Source organism: Melozone crissalis, unplaced genomic scaffold (assembly GCF_028551555.1).
Source record: "Melozone crissalis strain CALT ecotype California unplaced genomic scaffold, PUWL_Pcris_2 ptg000045l_1, whole genome shotgun sequence".
Classification (NCBI taxonomy): domain Eukaryota; kingdom Metazoa; phylum Chordata; class Aves; order Passeriformes; family Passerellidae; genus Melozone; species Melozone crissalis.
The window spans coordinates 24,248,052-24,266,492 of NW_026535823.1; the positions used below are offsets into that span (position 1 = coordinate 24,248,052).

Below are 18,441 nucleotides of genomic sequence, written 5' to 3' on the forward strand. Positions count from 1 at the left end.
AAATGAATTCTGGCTTACTTAGCTATTGTGCAGACTTTAACCTGTCAGAAGAAATGAGATAAAAAGCAGAAGAAAAAAAGACAATCTGACTCATTTCCATAGGGGCACTTAGTACATGAGCAGAGATTGTTCCTTAAGCATTACTCAGCAACCTACTTTACAAAAATGAGTTTTCCAAAAAATCCAGTAGAACATACCTATTGCGTTAATGGGACTGAAGTTTTACAGCAAACTGTTTCAACACAGTTAACAGTCTTTCTGACAATAATAAAGCCTAAGCTTTAAAACACACAGGGCATGCTGATAAAAGTATTCTTTATTCTTTCTAGCTCTCTGCCCAAAAAGTGACTCACTAAACAACCAACATGAGGTGATGTAAGGCACCCAACTGTGTTCAGTCCTGGGTGCAGATGTGTATGACCAGCTCTGCCTCTGTTTTCCCAAGCTGTAGAGCAAAGATAAGCACAAACAGCTTCAGTCTGGAATAAGATAATCATGCAGGCAATGGCAAAGACAGCAGACAGCTCTGCTGCTTGGGAAAGCAATAGCCCCACAGAAAACTCCAGGAAAAGTCTTCTCCTTTTAAACATGCGAGACAGAAGGAACACCGTGATTAACCCCTGTCAGGTACAGGAATCATGCAATACACAAAACTGTTTGTAACAACAATTGCAGAAATAACATTTGCTGCAAAAACACATGTTGAAGAGCTTAGTTTATTCTCAGAATGTTCCCTTGTGTTTTAGTTTGCATAAACCTATAGCTTTAAGAACACAGAGCTGAAAAACTCCTTTTAGCAAGTTCTGCCTCCCCAGCTATTTCTACATAAACTGAAAACTTAGTAATAAACACAAATGTCAGCCTTTTAAGGCAGGCTCTCTCATCTTAAGCAAAACAGCATTTCACTTTCTATTAATGATGCTATTTTTTGTGGTCATGTATTTAATTGAAAGCTGATGAGTGATATTCTTTAACAGTTAGGGCCATCAAAAAGAAAATGAAATGCAAGGACTGCAAAACCAAGCCTAAAAATGCAATCAGAAATAAAAGAATGGTTACAGAAGTCATTAAATAAAAAAGACAGTAGAGAACTCTAGGTGAAACAAGAAAAGAATAGAAGCATTTCACACCACTGTCCTCATAGAAGCTGATACTCCAATCCAAACAATTTTCCCAGATATGCAGAATACAGTGACTGAGCCTTATTTACTCCCTGCTGTACCCCAAATCAGCCTGCACAAACTTCCCTTATGTAACAGGGAAACTCTCAATCCCAAACATCTACTTTTTTTGAAATACAATTTCCTGCAACACTTTAATTTGCAAAAAAAGACAGTTGAAGCTACAGTGCTGTTGTTTTGAATACGTGCACTAGGAGGACTATTTTTTTTTTTAAGATGTGCAAGAACAGAACTTTTCTTTGATAAGCTTCTGGAGCCAGATAAGCTGAAGGACAACACTGACAGTGCTATTCAAATTTGCATCTGTTCTCCCACTGGAAAACTAGTCAGGCATAGACAGGAAGTGTTCACCTACATCTGGCTACTGCGAACCACAAACCCACTTTGAGAAGCCACATTCAGCTTCCACTGTAACACTGAGAATGATACAGCACACCTGGTATCCCAGTAAACACTGCCCTGGAGCTCAGAACCCTGTGTTTTCCAAATTACAATTACAGTATCGCTCCCCTAAAATAAGGGTTGTCAAATTATACATGAGAATAGAAACTATAATGAACAAATACAGCCTTTCCCTTGAATACTTGGCATATTTATCTTACTCATACACTGGCAGTGCTGCCTAAACTAAGTAGCCCACAAATTATTGCTCCCCCTGTTTAAATATCGAAAGATTTTGTAGCAACAGCATTGTTACAGCACATGAGGCAAGGCAAAGTGCTGTTCTTGAAAAAGACAGCTGGATCAAGTTATAAACGTAGTTAGTCATAATTCAGGGTTCAAACAGGTAGTTTCCATATAGCTTTAGGTCAAAGAGTTATTGTACTATCTGTTCATAGGCAGAGCCCATTCTGCATTAGGAAGCCTGCCTTAAACTTGTGGTTTTCTTCATAACCCACACAAAGGAAACTAACCTCTAATTTGTAGTTGAGCCAAATATCTTTGCTGACATCTGTATTAGAAATCCCAGCAGACCACTCTTACTGATTTTCATCCAACTGTGACAAAATGTATTCAGTGATTACACATTTTATCACCAACACAACTGATAATGCATCCCAGATCTACAGAGGGAAAGACTTAGCCCTTCTAAGTAGCAGTGAGGCAATGCATAGGTAGTTGTGCTTTAGATACTCTGGTAACTTTTGCAGTCAATTTGAAATCCTCTGTTCTAAAACTTCTGGCAGCAACAAGTTTTCGCAGACCTGAACCATGTTGTCAAGTAAACTAAATTCAACCCAGAACCTATTTTCTTGTCTTTTCACATAGCAAGACCCACAGCAACAACAAACATATGAGTGAACACCTGACAGTTTCCTAATGCCAGAGCCAGCACATGATGCTGTTACAGCCACAATACTCTAACTTAATCCACATCAGAAAGTTGAGAAGCTGTTATGTTAGCTATATGCAAGTGATGGGCCCATTTGTGTATTTAGATACTGAAAGTTTCTGGTCGCATGTAGTATTATGTGCCATAAAGAGATCCTCCCTTATGCCAGTGATGCATGTATAAATGCAAAATTAAGTGTAAGCACGAGGAAAAAGCAGGAGGTAACAGGAGTCACCCTTCTGGTTGTCACCACTGTGGTGCCTGTGTTGGTTGTACTGCTCTAAATTATGCTTTGTGAGGCTGGCAGAGCTGCATCCCTAGTTACACCTCTCTGTTTGGGAAAACTGTCCCAACTCCTACATTTAGGATGGATTAAAGCCTAGCAGAAAGCTTGCAGTTCCTTGTTACTGGACAGCCTCTGCTCGAGTTGAGAAAAAAGTGAGACAGGGGTATTATTACTTTTATTTCTGAACTTTAGAGCAAACCCTGTAGCAGAGAGGCTCCAGGACTGCTCTGAACATCCATTTACACCTACAGCCTGAACAGCAAACACAAGCACACTGATAAGCTGGTGCAGGTGCACTGAGGCCTGACAGAAGCTCCGGCTGCGCTGCAGGCTGCCTGCCATCACCAGATTTTATTTCTGCATTATTATTGGGCAAGGCTAAGGTGGGTATTAAGACGGCCTGCCAAGATAAATTAAAGGTCTACCGGCCCTTAACGAGAAACAGTATCCCCACCCTCGGCTCGGAGGTTACGGGTGACACCGCACATTATGCTCACCTTGCTTTTGTCTTCTGCCTCAAGTTTAGACGCAGTAAAATGTAATCAGGGGCAGCCATGCGTGAGCACAGACACTCGGCTCCCGGGATCCGCCACTGCCCGGTGCTGCTGCGGCACAAAACACAAGCGGGGATGTCTCGGCTCAAGTTGTGCGAACAAAGGAGCGCTCCGGCTGCCGAGGCAGCGGGGCCGAACACCGCCGCTCCCGGGGGGCTGCCGAGGCAGCGGAGCTGCACACCCCTGCTCGGGATGCTGCACACCCCTGCTCTGAGGGTGCTGCACACCCCTGCTCTGAGGGGCTGCCGAGGCAGCGGGGCTGCACACCCCTGCTCGGGATGCTGTACACCCCTGCTCTGAGGGTGCTGCACGTCCCTGCTCGGGATGCTGTACACTCCTGCTCTGAGGGTGCTGCACACCCCTGCTCGGGATGCTTCACACCGCTGCTCTGGGGGGCTGCCGAGGCAGTGGGGCTGCACACCCCTGCTCTGGGGATGTCGCAAAACCCTGCTTGGGATACTGCACACCGCCGCTCCCGGGGTCTGCACACCCCTGCTCTGAGGGTGCTGCACACCCTCGCTTGGGATGCTGCACATCGCTACTCTGGGGATGTCGCACACCCCTGCTCTGGGGGTGTCCCGCGCTGCCACCTCTCATCCTCCCAGGAGCTCCGGCCACGCTGCACCGAAAAACCTTCACAAATTTTTGTTGGAAGCGGGCCAAGTGGAGCTCTGGTTGTTACCGGGTGCAAAGGCGGTGACTTTATCCCAAGGCACGCCGAGGGTTTAAGCCTTCCAAATAAATTCCTCCACACTCCCCTTAGGGATGACCTATCATCCCAGGGCAGAAAATGCCTTCCCACCCCGCCTCTGGACAGGGGGAAAGCAGAACCCACTCTGCCACACTCTCCCTCCCTCCCCCTGCAATTTAAAAGTTGCAATTCCACGAAATCAGGACATACACATGGGGATTATCCCATGCATCATTTCCAGCTCTGCCTCGTCTAGTTTAAAAATATGAAAGATAAAGTTACTGAACACTTCAGGGATCAGCCTGTAACATGAAGTCCTTTTGCTAACGGGTGTTTGGACTGTGCAGATCCTTGATCCCTGACAAGAGGGCTCCAGTGATGGAAGCATTGGCATTATTAATGATAGAAGAGCTGCTTCTTAATGTAAACTTTGAAAGGCTCTGTGAGAATTTCGCATGGCCAAATTCTTGCAGAAACACTGGAAAGTTGTTTTCTAGCCAGTTCATTTTGCCCAGCCCCTTTTAGCAGCCTCCTTGTACTAAGCCATTCAAGGGGCTTTATTTTTTTTTTTTAAATAAAAGCCCCACACTAATTGCTTTAAGTCACCTACAATGGGACTTGAGTTTTTGTTCATTTGATACAAGCACACACAAATACTTACCTCGTGAATAGTTAAAAATCAAAAGCATTTACAAGAAAGATATCCTTTGAAATTCACAGAAGCAAAGTGATTTGACTGAACTTCAGGCTTTCAGGAGTAACATCTAAAAATAGGTATTGTCAGCTGTGCAAGAATTTAATGAGTAGTGGCCAGTGCTGTGTGTATGAGAGATCTGTCCATTTTTTAAAGTGCCAGAATTACCAAAAGAAGCAAGTACAGGTCCTTGAGATCCAAAAATCTGAGGATGATCACCTCCTCCTGTTTTAATTAAAGTACCACATACCTCCAGAGAGAAAAATACAGCTCACTGTGCTGAAACAAAGAGAATAAACCACACTTGCAGATACATGCCACGATTCAGGCACAGGTTGAAAAGCACATTCTGAAAGTACGTGCCCCATAAAAGACAGCACTTGGAATTACTTATTTGCTATCAATTTCTCTGCAGGCTAAGACTTTTGGTGGCTATTTTACTGTACCTTCTGGCTGTACAGATCAGAGACCTGAGAAGATAAAGGCCCTTCAATTACCTCACTGCTTCAGCCTGTTTGACTCTCACAGGTATAGATACAGTTTCACCAGTACCCATTTATGCTTACTTTAATTCATTTACCACAGAAAGACTCAACCTCTCCTCCTCACAAGCCTTCCCTCCCTCTTCAGACACAAAAGAAACTTTCTGCCCCATCTAAAAACTTCAGGCAAACAAGGGATAATGCATTTCCCCATTTTCAGCACTAGCAATCCATGGAGGGGGGAGGGAAGAAAAAGTGAATCAAACCCTTTTGAACAAGGTTATTAAGTGTTATCAAAGTAACTGTGCCTCCAGGGGTGGATTCCAGTCCGTTCCCAAGTATTATCCCCCCACCACCAAAACCCAGCGACAGCACACACCTCATCTCTCACTGCTGGAAGAGAGCTGCGGAGAAAAGGGTCTTGGAGACTGTAAAAGCGATTAAACTGGAACTGAATGGAGGTGGGTAAATCACCACCATCAAAGTGTTACAGGCACATAAAGGCACACAGGTGAAGAGGATAATAAAAGCGCTCCTCTAGGAGCGAATACAGCCGAAATATACGCTTTTCAATAAAGGTTTTCAAAAAAGGAGACACGGGAGAGGGGCTGCGAGCAGCTCCCCTCCTCCTGCCTCCTTCCATCTCCCAAAAGACACCATAAATTGCTCTTCTCCTCCCACCTCCCCCACGAAAAAAAACCCCAGTATTAAAATACTTTTGCCCAGGAGACAGCGAGCTCAAGTCCCTGGGAAGTTTACACAAAGTTTAACTACAGATATTAATTTTCACCACCCCCCCCCCACCCTCTCCTTTTATTTTAAAAGGGAAAAGTCGGCAGGAGGAGGGAGGGCAGGGATGGACGGCAGCCCCCGACCCGCTGCCAGGGGTGCGGGGCCAGCTCGCAGGCTTCGGCTCCCTACCTGGAGGGTCCATTTCAATGTAAAATATCAGCTCAGTGGAATAGGGCATCATCACTTCCCTCCAGTCCGTGTCATCGCGGTCCATATCCCACAACGTGTTGTACATCGCGACAGCCAAGTCCCGGCAGGGTTAGAAATAAGAGGTTGGATAGCTCGGCTTTTAATCGAGAGGTGGAAAGAAAAAAAAAAAATGGGAGGGATAAAAAAAAAGGGAAAAAAAAAAAAGCCGAGAAGAATTCACCTCGCTGTAAAATAACACTTCTAAAAAAAATTTAAAATCGCAAAATTCAACTAAAAAAAAAAAGCCTCCACGCAAGTCACCTCAGCAGCTGCCCTACAGGAACTAAAGGTAGGTAGCAATATATATAATAATATATATAGAGAGAGTGCTTCTTTTTGTTAAAAAAGACACCTTTCCACAGGAAAGCCACTTTCCTGAATTCTTTCTAAAAATCGCCGTTTTCGGGGTATTTTTAAAACATCAGCCAAACAAGCTTCCCACAGGGGGATGGTGGGAAGAGCGGATAAAAAGGGGCGATTTCAGTCTCTGGATGAATTCTTTCCGCCGGCGGAGGACGAGAAAGGAGGCAGCGGCGGCGGGCAACAATACGGGCGGGCGCGGAGCCCGAGCGGGGCGGGCGGCGCTGTGCCCGCGGTGCGGAGCGGAGCACGCCGGCGGGGCTGGCTGCGCGGGGCTCAGCGGCGGGCGGGCGGCCCGCGGCGGGGCCCGCCGTGCCCTGCTGGCGGCGCGGGGCGGCGGGCGGCGGTGGCGGCGGGCGGCGGGGCCGGACTCGGGGCGGCCGCGCTCGGTGACATTTTAAGCGGCTCTGAGGGGCCCGGCCGCCGCCACCCGCCTCTTGCCGGGGACCGGGCCACGCCCCCCCGGCGCCAGGGGGGCGGGGCTTCGCGCCGGCTCTTTAACCCCTTGGAGGTGAACGGGGGTGTGTGTGTGCGGGCGCTTCCACGAGGCAGAGAGAGGGGTGGATTAAAAAAAAAACACATAAAGGGGAAACGTGCCCCTTCGCACCGACGAGGCAGACCCAAATAGAAAGCTTAGCATAGAAAAAAAGTCTGCTTCCCCCCTTTTCTAGCTTTTATCCGGCTCGCTTTCGCCACTTTTCTCGACGCATTTTCGCACTGACCCCCCCGTACTGAGGCGCGCAGTGGCGGTGGTAGGTCCCCTGGCTGGCCGGCCGCCAAGGGGCCGCTGCCGCGGAGCACGCGCGGGGGGCGGGGGGAGCGGAGCGCAGTTGCCAGAGCTGCTGCCTTTGTCTGAAGGAGCAGCGAGCGCCGGGATTGGCAGGGGGCTGCGGGCGGCCCAGCCAATCAGCGCGCGGCGGGGCCGGCCGGCTCGATGGCGATTGGCCGCGAGCGCCGGTTACTAAGCGGGACAAAGGAAGGCGAGTGCTGAGGCGAGAGCGGGGTTCGGGGGCGCGGGGTGACCGGCCCCGCATTCCCGGCCCCGCATCCCGGCCCCGCATCCCGGTCCCGCAACTCCCCGACACCGCCAGCCCCAGCGCTGGCCCTGGGGAAACTCCTCCTGCCCACACCGCCGGTGGGGCTGCCCCCGCCCCGAACCGGTGCGCCGCAGCGCCGGGGCTACCTGGCACCCTGCAGCCCGGGCCGGCCGCCGTGTGGGGATGAGGGAGACCCGCGCACAGGGGACCCTGTGCAGGTAGAGCCGCTGGCCACATCCCCGGCGGGAGCCGGTCCTGGCTGAGCCCTCAGCCGCTGCACTGGCCACAATCACTGACCAAACACTGGCTCCCCTCCCTCCTCTGCAGGGCCCTGCTGTGTGAGCCACGTAATGTACGTAATAACCTGTCCATCTCCGAGGCACCGTAACTAGCGAGTGTGACCCGCGAGAAAAACCCGACGCGCTTTCGAGTGACATAACCAGCGGGGAAAAAAAAAAAAAAAAAAAACCCAAAAAAACAAACCCAAAAAACCCAAAACAACCCAAACCCAAAAACCACAGGAAAAGGCACCAAACTGGGTGTCTGTCTGTCACCAGGTTTGGGATAAGTCTGAGCGGCAAACACGGCCGAAATGGAAGCTCAGCCTGCCTGGCAGCCGCATCGCGATGGGCAGCCACAGCCCGCAGGCACCGGCGGGAGGCAGGAGTGCAGCCAGCTCGGCACTCAGCATCGCTTTTGGCGCGGCGGAGCATCCTTAGAGAAAGGCTGCTGCTGAGAAATTAAGGAAAAGTCCTTTCCCGAGACTCCCGACCAGTGTCAGAGGCACAAGGGTGGACAACACCTTGATCTGCTGTGGAAATCTCAGGGAAGGTTGGAAAACCCAGCACTGAAGTTGTCTGCTTTATTTGCACTTCAAAGCATAGAAGAGCAAGTGACGAATAATTTGTCCTGCTCTGGCATTAGCTCCTGAAAACACCCTCCTGGCTTGGCTGAACCTTAGGGTGACTGCGACATTGAATAACTGAAAGGCTGTACCCGATGGAAGAGTGTGAGGGAAGATCTGAAGTTTGCTGATGTATCACAGCTTCCACAGCAAGCAATTTAGAGCAGCCTGCTCCAGGAGCAGAGCTCCTTGAGGGATGGATGGCTGCAGAAGAGCACAGGGCTTTGATTCAAGTCACTCACTGTACATAAATTAATTTTATAAACCCATCCACAAACTCTGATTAATCCACGATAACCAGATATGATTCCTTTTTCTAATTTTTAAATTTAATTATTGAGCTGATACCATGTATCAGCTCCAGCTTCTTCAAAGGGAAATGCCCTCCTTGGAAGCACAGCTGGCTCCTCCAGTGAAATTTAACTTCGTGCTTTGTGCCCAAGCCATCAGCTGCCCACTGGCAAGGTGTGGGGCATCCCACAAGGGTCAGACATGAAGTGGATGCTGTTTTGCAGGCCCTGCAGAGCTAAAAACTGGGGCTGTGGTCCCTATGGCAGCCCCCAAACTTAGATTAGCAGCTGTGGCAGAGAGGGGGAAGGAGGCAGACTCAGGTCGAAATTCATTTTTCCCCTTCCTGCACCTCATTATAAGTTCCACCCACATAAGACCTAATTACTTGGCTTTTATGCTGGCAAAGTGGATTTCATCCTTGCTGTTTCCCATGGTGGTTGCCTTCATTTTCATGGCGGCACTGATGGTTACAGCTTATTGATGTTTTCACTTTAGTGATTTAAAGCAGAATACATTTTGTTATTAGCACTGGTTTCTCTCATTGCTGCTTTAATCAAAGATGCAATTTAAGGCAGAGGATTGTGTGTAATGGTAAACACTAGGATAATGCCTTGAGAGAACAGAATATTAATGTGTTTTTATTTCTCAAAACTGTGCTTATAATTTACCCAAGATTGCTTGGCTCCCAAAACACACATAGGGGGTGCTCCCTTTCCTACCACACTGCCTGCCCTGCGCCAGGGATGAGCATGGTGTGCACGTGTGTGCCCAGGGGGGAGAGGGAGGCACATCTGCTGCCTTACACACTGCTAAAGCCCCTCTGTGCTAAAGCCCCTCTGCCTGTGCCTCTCCCACAGGTCTGAGCATCGGAGAGCAGAGACAAAACCGGGAGCACGCCGAGGGCTCGGGGATGCTCCAGGTCTGGGAGTGCTCCCACTGCCAAAACCTGGCCATGCAAACCCAACACGTCACCCCAAGATGGGAAAAGCTACATTCAAACACTGAAACAGAATAATGGTGATTTGGCAGTGCCTGAGCAGAGGTCAGAGTGCTGGAGGAGGGGACCTGGTGCCCCACTCTACAGCTGAAAGACAAGAAGTGAGCCCAGTGCCTGCTGCCTTCCCAGCATCCCCACATCCCGTGTCGATGGCTGTGCATTTGCTCACTTTCCTCTCCTTGGATCTGACAATTTGCATTTCAAGGCAAGATTAAATATTGAAGTTTTGAGCGCTTCCATGTGCTTCAGGAGGAGCTGAACAGACCTGCACTGGAGCAGACTGAACACAGAAAAGCCATTTGTGCCAAACTGCTTGGTTTCCTCTTTGCCGAGCCATGATAATGTGATATCCGACAGCTGAATGTAGGCCACAACAGGCTTTTACAGTTGGAGGGCTGCAAGAGGGAGGGGGGCTGGATCCACAATGCTGCCAGCCAAATGCATCAAAAGGATGAGAGACTTTTGGGGCAGGCAGGAGACTCCTGGACACTCCCAAGATCCAGATATTAGCTGCACTGTTAGCACGAGCTCAGGGCCTGCTGGAGGGCAGCTTGGAGAAGGCAAAACTGTGTTGACATCAGCAAGGACAACTCCCTGGCCATCAGTAGATGCTACATGAAATTACTGGCCTTTTGCTGCACAGACACTGGGATTTTTGGAGAATGTGCCAGCTTCCCATGGGGGCAGCCACACCTTGCAAGGAATAGCACAAAACAACCAGTTACGGCACTTTGGTTTAGTTAAGGGATTTTTTCTGCCTCTCAGGAAAATTTTTCCTGCCTCTCTTCTGTTTCTCAGCTCCTGGTGATGAGGAGATGAGGGAAGGCGTGAGGGCTTGTCTGCTTTGGCTCAGATGCTGCTGCTGGGTCTCAGCGTGGCTCAGCACACTGCAGACCAACCCTGAGGCTTGCTGGCAGGAGAAGAGGTGTTGGGAATGGCAGAGGTTCATCCTGCCTTCCTGAACCATGGGGACAGTGCAAGCACCATCTTCCCCTTCAGTTGTACAGTCTGAGCCCCAAAAGTGCCACAGAGACCACAAAGCTTTTGCTGCAAGATTAAGAGTATTAATCCCTGCAGGGGTGAAGCAGCAGCAGTTTGCTCCTCTGCATCCTCCAGAACCTTCATGTGAAATGTAATGGGTGTTTTTAACAAGGACTGTGCTTCCTCTCTCTGCTTTATAGTCATTTTATGTCCTAACAGGCTGCAGAACAGTTGCCTCACTCCACCCCAGATGCGGCCACATTTCTGTGGTGAGGAAAAACTCTGGCAAGTGTGCTGAAGTCGGGTGCTTTGGTTTGAAAATTATACATTGCATTAAAAACCTGTATTAAAGAATAATATGCGGTCTGCAAAAAACATTCAAATGAAACACTTCAGTGTTAGGAAGTGTCTTATTTACAGCAGGGAGAGCAGCTTGTGCCCTTTTCCCTCCCCTGTCTGCTGGGTAAAGAAGGAGTTTGAAATAGGGGCTCATGTCCATAAAGGTCGGAACACAAGGCATGCACATAGAGCTGAGCTTGTGAGGAATCATACATTAGGCATTTCCTAACTTAAAAGCACTTGGCTTTGCATTGTAAACAACATTCTTTTAACATAGGAAATAACATTAAAAAAAATAAATAAAGAAAAAGATCTTTTAAATAAATGTCTGCAGTGTAGGTTGTTGCAGCTGGACCTAAGGTATTCCTCAGCAAGGCTTGGACTGGCCTATCTTCACTGCTCCAGAGGCTTCTGCCCAAAAAATTTCAGGAGTAACGGTCTGGGATGGAAGCAGAGAGCTGCTCTCCTGCAAGGGGAGAGGAGGAGGTGTGTGTGGCTTTTGCAGCTGGACAGTGGATGCCAACCCCGTGCTCTGCACATGGGTGTCTGGGGTGGGCACATCTGCACCTGGAGAGTGCCCGGGGGTGGACGAGGGGGTGGGCACGGGGGGGAGGGTGAGGGAAAGGGCACGCTGCACTGAGCTGTGCTGAATTGCTGCTTTGGCAGACAGCACCGGGCCAGCTCTTTAGAAAGTTCACGTTCAGTTATTGTTTTGACAGGCTGCCAAAGTTTTCCTGAGGAATGCAGGCAGCAGAAGGGAAATGGTGATTTTCAAACTTTTTTTTTTTATAACTCAGCCAAACCAGAATGGAATTTCATGGGAAAAGTGAAAGGTACATCTCTAGCCTCGGGGCATCTTTGCTGCCAAGTTTCAGGGTCTGGCTGCAAACAATGGAGGTGTCGGAGCATCTCCAAAGCGGAGCACCCTTGCACGCACTCGCATGTGCTCACGCACACTCACACACACGCTGGAAGCATCTTCTCTAACGGTGACTGCTCCCAGAAAACTGACATTAACCCGCAGCGCTTTAAAAAGAGTATGCGCCGTGTGAAACCCGGCGACAAAGCAGCTGATGAAAGGTTTGCGGCTTGGGAGGACATTTCGGTGCTCTCCCCAGCCCGGGCCTGGCATGCGGCCAGCCGTGGGGGCACCGCTGCTCTCCACATGCTCTTCACTAGGTCAGTCCCCGAGCCACGGGGTATTTTTGCAGGTCTCCCTGCCCCTAGGAAGGGCAGGAGGTTTAAGCTCCCCTCCTCCTCCTCCTCCTCCTCCTCTTCCACAGAGGAGGAGAGCAGCCGGTGAGCCGGGCTCCAGCGCTGCAGCACCCCGGGGTCTGCGGGGCTGTGGAGCCGGGCTGGGGAACTGCCAGTTACCTTATATTTTCCAGTACACTAATTTCTCTTGTCATCTTGCCAGTGACAAACAGAGAGAGTTAAACAGAGCAATCCATTAAAGAAGCAGCCTGACAGACCGATTGTTAAGGGTTTCAGCGATCCCCATTTACACTGGCTTGAAAAAAATTTTGCCTCGAGCAGCTCCAATTACAGAATTATCGGACCACACTCTGGTCCCTTTGTGCACTTCGCATCTCTGTCATCGTTCCAGGCCTCTCTCTATTTTGTTGCTTAGAAATGGTGAGCAAAATGGAAGGAGACTTGTAACAAATTCAGAGAAATTAGAGGGGGGATAAAAGAGAGAGAGAAAAGCTCCTTCCCTGATTCTAATGTCTTAAGCCAGGACACTTTTAAAATGTAACACTGTATAGGAATTTGAAATATTTTTCACTTCCTCTATTCATTGCTTTAATGCACTGGAACTACTTTCTTAGATTTCCCCCCCTCCCCCGAGGAATGTACAATAACCACTCTGTAAATTCCTCAGGTCTGATTTTAAGAGGTACTGCAGAACTTTATTCATGGAGGAAAGAAATAATCCCAATACCTTCCTGCAGTAACTCTTTTTAATAAATATGGCAGTGTATGTTTTGATCCCAGCCAGTGATGCAAGCAGCAGGAAGAGGAAATCAGCATCACCTCTAGGAAAAGCAAGGTCTCAGCCCTGCTCTGCTGACACTCCACTTGGTGACCTTCAGGCTGGATTGCCAGCACGGATTGAAAGTGGCACCATTCCCGGTAAGAGCAATTCTGAAAAGCCCAGAGGATTTTTACTTCCGCAAAGCAAAGCTTGAACTCTGTAGATTTGTTATTATTATGAAAAAACCCCCAACACAATTGTTTCCCTACCCTAGGATGCACAGCTGAAGGGTTTCCTAACCTTTCACCTTTGGCTGAGTGAAGCATGGCCCCCATGATGCAGCAGCTACGTGATGTGGACATTATGCCCCCAACCCAGTGTGCCATCACCTATTTATCTTCCAGCAAACTCTCCCATTCCTGGCCTCCCAAACACTGATTTTACCATCCCTCTGCCAGCATTATTCTGGTAGCAGTACCCTCATAAGTCTGCAATATGTAAGAATCTCCTTCCTTTCCTTGCAGTGGAGATCATCTGGTTTCAGAGGGAGGGAAAGTGAACAAAGCCACCCCTGGGCAATGCCAGCAGAGGCTGAGATCAACCTTCAGTCCTAATGCACCAGGGAATGCTGCCTTCCCTCTGGCCCAAAACAGAAGGAAGTTTCTCATGGCTGCGTCCCCAGTCCTGCCATGCAAGTCCTTTGCCCCCATCCCTTTCCCTGGGATTTGATGGAACTGACCTCTTCATTTCTCTGTGTCCAGGGAACCTCACTGCAGCACATCCCTACTTGGAGCTCTGCACAGCTGCAGGAACAGAGACTTCCCACCCCAGACTTTGGGTGGAGATGGAAAGCAGGACAAAAACTCCCATAACAAACCAGGGAGCTCTCAAAGATATTGAAAAGTCCTCTCATTTCTTCTTAATCACTTAGGCCAAGAACTCAAGTGTCGGCAGTGTGTTGGCCAGGGTTGTTTTCCTTGCAGTTATCCACATGCAGTTCATGCCTTGGAAAATGACCCATTTACCATCATGCATTGTTGCTTAGCTACACACGCTTTCCCTCTAAGTTTTCCCAAATGGAAACATGGCTCTATTTGCTTTGGAGATCATTTTCCCTGGCTTTCTCTGCTTTACAGTAAATAAGCATAAGAAGAAGAACCTCTGAATGCTGAGTGGAGGAGTAAAACAAACAGCGCGGTGTAGGGTGAGCATTTAAAATCCGGCATGTGAATGCAATGCCTTCCTTTTCCAGCCAAGGTGATGGGCAGGGAGGGTTTTAGCAAAGGCAACTGGCAGGTCAGGTTCATTAAGACCTTTTTTTGTCAGTCATTTGCATAAAGGTTCTTTCCCTGCTGAAGATTTCCAAACAATTTGGTTGAATAATTCTGGGTTCTCAAGAGAAGAGTATTATTTCCCTGGAGGACAGGTGAGACTTCGGGGCACTGAGAACTCACTCTGTGTCTCTGCTGCCATGCTTGCCCTCTGGAATCCCAGGTATCCTCTAGAAACATGCAGGAAAACACCTCCCTTATACCTGCAAGCCAGCACACTACTTTGAGCCACTAGACAAGACTTTACCCATCAAACCTCAAAATCTCCCACGTTCACTAAGTCCTGACTGCACTCTCACAGTGCATGGTGGGCACAGGCTGGCAGATCAGCCACTGCAGCATGAAGTTCAGCTTCCCAGCACACCAGGTCAATCTTTGGAAATCCTGGAATTTGCTGGAATCTTGAGCCCACCAGTGCCTATGCTGCACAGATGTCCTCAAAACACGCAACAAATCCAGAGATTTTGGAAAGCACGAGCTTTACACCCCATGGACAGAGAGACTGTGTGGCACAAATTCAGCCATGTCCCTGGGATCACTGGTCTTGCTTAGCATATGCCTTAAGGCTGAGTTGGTGCTTGTGTCCAGGATTTCCAGATGTCCAGTAGTTCATCTGTTCCTCAAGGATCAGACAAAAGTTGCTGCATCTTCAGATTTTGCTAAGGACAAAGCTTTTGGGTAAAAAGGCAGCCAAGTGTCTCTCACAACACATAGGTCAGTAGAGAACTCAGGGAAAAACCTTTTGTTTCCTGGTGCCATGAATGTGCTGGCCATGAGCTCTTTGTGCAGAGCAGACACAGCCGTCAGCTGCCAGAGCTCCCAGGAGCAGGACGCTCTGAAGGGTGAGCTCTGCCCTGCCTTCTGCTGACAAAGCATAAAATCCATATTGTCTCTGAGCAGAAAAAGGGGGGAAACAAAGTAAGTCATGTGATGCTGGTTACCAGGCCAAAACACTGAACTGAGGTTTAATACAACAGTTTCCAGAGAGCCAGAAAGTGAAGAGGGATATTGTGCCTATGCAAATCCTGGCTGGTGGGCTGACACGTCCCAAACACTGCACTCTGTGAGAGCTGCCAGCACCTGAAGAAGCACCTTTACTCCCCTGTCGCTGGAAAGCTCTTATCTTGCTTCGACCAAGTGTACACAATAGAGCTTTGTTTTGGGTGATACCTCCCAGATGAACGGCCTCTTAGAAGTGCTTTGAGGAATTAAATGAGTGAAAACAGTAGGAGAGGGAGGGGAAGGGGAGCAAAACTTGCTGCTGCACTACAGGTGGCAAAGTCGGTGCATACTAAACCCACTAAATAAGGAGCTGGGATCTGTATCAGACTGAAAGAAGCAAATGTGTGACCCAGCTCCCTGCCACCAGAGACACCTCATGACAATGTCTTAGTCCCAAAGTGGGAATCCACTTCACTGCCCCCTGTGCAAGGGTGGGGATGCTGTTGCTTGCAGATGCTGCCCAGGTCTGTGGTGTTCCCCACACACCAAGCTCAGGCACCTCATCCTCATGGTATGGCTTCCTGGCCCCATTTCTCTGCAGTGGGTGTGCTTCAGCACAGGCATTTTGGGGTGCCCAGCAGGTGATGGTATCAGTGTGTCCTCTCCTGCCCTTTGCCATTGCATTTCTGCAGCTGAGGCCAAACCCTGCTTCTTGCAATCCTGTCTGCTCCCTTTGGTTGATGGGGGATGCCAGGTCTTTCTTGCCCTGGGTGAAAGGATCACTCTGGCTCAGGCTGGGCACCTGCCTTATGTCCTGGAGCTGAATCGGGCCAAGGGCAGTTTTCACGAATGGAAATCCCCCTGGTTTTATTGTCTTTGAAGCCTGGAAACACCTGCCTGTTGTTCAGGGAAACAAGGCAGTCAGGATAAGGGTCTGGCAGTACCTCCCCTTTGTTCTGCGTCCTTCCTGGGCACCCTTTGGAGCCCAACCCTGCCAGCACCCTGTGCCCCCCATGGTTGGTTAGGAGTTGGCCGTGTGAAAATCAAACATCAAAGGGCTCTTCCAGCAAGGGCTATTTCCACATCAAATGCCTACCTCCAGTCCTGAGCCATTGGGGAAAGAATTCTTCATAAAAGGAGAGGGAAGATTAATATTATTTTTCAGAAGTATAATGGGAGGTTTCCACTCCCCAAGCACTTCAGAGTTGGTTTTTGCACAAAGCTAGAATAATTTCAACCCCAAAGGAAAAAGAAAAATACATAAGAGAAGGTTAAAAATGCCTGAAAAAATAGTTGGTCTGAATAGAAATGTTCAGGTCACTGTCACTTCAGGGGCTGGAAGAGGCTGCTGCTGGGAGAGCCTGAATGCATGTCCTCCATCCTCACTCACAGAGCAGCCAGCTTGTTCTGGATGCCTGCTTGAGCAGGGGAAGCAGGGAGAGCCAAGGACAAGCTGTCAGAACTGCAAACTGGTGAGAAGAGGAAGGAGAGGACAAGGGGTAGAGAAGATGCTGGAAGCACTCTGTTGGGCAAGTGGAACAGGAAAAGCCCGCTGTGAGTGCAGCCCTCGCTGAGACTCTCCAAGAAAAGGCGGCACGGATCCGGCCGAGCGACGGGCTGGCAGCGTGCCTGGAGCGTGGCAGAGCTCTGCCTTGGAAAGGCACCTGCAGCCTCAGCATCTTCCTCTCACAAACATGCCACAGCATCACGGGGGAACCACAGTCCTGCAGCCTGACAGCCAGTTTCTGCTCTGTGAGCATGAGCCATTGGGCCAGACGGGTGTATGAACAATTATTTGATCATTTCCACTGCAGGAACCGACTTGACAAATACCTCCGATTCACAAGCTCGCAGTCTGCTTCTGAAAAACCAGACCAGAAGCAAGATTCCACCCTGGAAAATCCCTTGCCTGTGTCTGCTCTGCATCCTTTCCCATGCTGGGAAATGTTGGGCCAAATGCAGAAGGCACCACGGAGCTGGCAAAGCTGCTCTGGGGCAGTGTCCCCAGGCTGGTGGGTCAGGGGTGGCAGGGCTTAGCCCCTGGGATGTGGTCTGTCCTTGGGTGACTTAGTGCCTTGCTTCTTTTCTGCTTCTTGGTCATTCAGTAGAATGAAATTTTGCTAGTGTGTACCTCACCTTCCTCTGGATTTGGGGTACAGATGTGAAGCAAAGCGTGGAAGTTATTGCAGCCCCAAGCCTCACAGTCTCAGGTGACATGCACCCCTCAGTGATTTTCACTTAAAATGGTGGTAGGAAGAAAATATTTGTGGATAAGGAAATGCAACATATGCTCCTGAGGGCTCAGGAAAACTGTTGGTTAAGCCAAATCTTGCCTTTTCCCAGTGCTTGAAGTTACCCATCTGTGAAGACGGCTGGAGCAGGCATCTTCACTCCATAAATCCCACTTAAGCCCTAAAGAAAATGGTGCTTCAGGTTCATCTGCTGGCCGCCACAGGGACAAAGGCTTCACACTGTCCCAAGCAAGCAGAAAAATCCCCCAGCCCCTCTGCTGGAGATTGGAACTGATGGCCAGAGGGCATTGATGGGAGAAAGCAGCAGAAAGGGTGGTTGGGCAGCAGTTTGTAGGACTGTGCTGGCATCACTGTGTGCCCCAAAATCCTTCTTCACCAGCTTTCCTGTGCACCTGGAGCCAAAGCAGGGGGGTGATGGCGATGCTTCTCCCCTCCCCCAGACTGTTACCAGGAAGGTGGGGGAGCCCCGGGGCAGTGGCTGTGTGCTGGTGCCGGGGTGTGACACCGGCGGGGCAGTGCTGGGAAAGCCAAGGGGAGCGCTGGGAACGGGAGACGCCTGCGGCAGACGCCGGTGCCAGGAGGATACGGCCGGTTCGCTGCCTGCGGGACTGCCCAAAACAGCTCGCTCGCATTTACTGTAAGCGGCAGCCAGGCCGTCCGTCCGTAGCTTGTGGTGAACATACCAGCCCAGCCTGCAGAAAGGGCTGCGGAAGCCAAGCTGGCCCCTTGCCCGGCAGGCTGGAGGAGGGGAGCGGGGGGGCTCTGCAGCCCTGCCCCGGCACGGCACCCTCAGCCCCGCAGACCCCAGAGCCTCCTCTGGGAACACACGA

The 18,441-nt window shown here is 49.7% G+C and overlaps 1 protein-coding gene across 2 annotated transcripts in view; it reads right to left on the reverse strand.

The window, feature by feature from the left end:
• Positions 1 to 18,441, reverse strand: part of PIK3R3 (phosphoinositide-3-kinase regulatory subunit 3) — a 77,468-nt gene that overhangs the window by 26,691 nt on the left and 32,336 nt on the right. Inside the window, exon 1 of one of the 2 annotated variants that reach the window (XM_054285583.1) lies at positions 6,143 to 6,313. The exons of the other annotated variant lie outside the window; for it this stretch is intronic. Within the exon in view, the coding sequence (XP_054141558.1) occupies positions 6,143 to 6,248 (106 nt within the window). The 5' untranslated portion in view covers positions 6,249 to 6,313. Of the gene's footprint in view, positions 1 to 6,142; positions 6,314 to 18,441 lie in introns of those variants that run through there. 2 annotated transcript variants of the gene reach the window in all.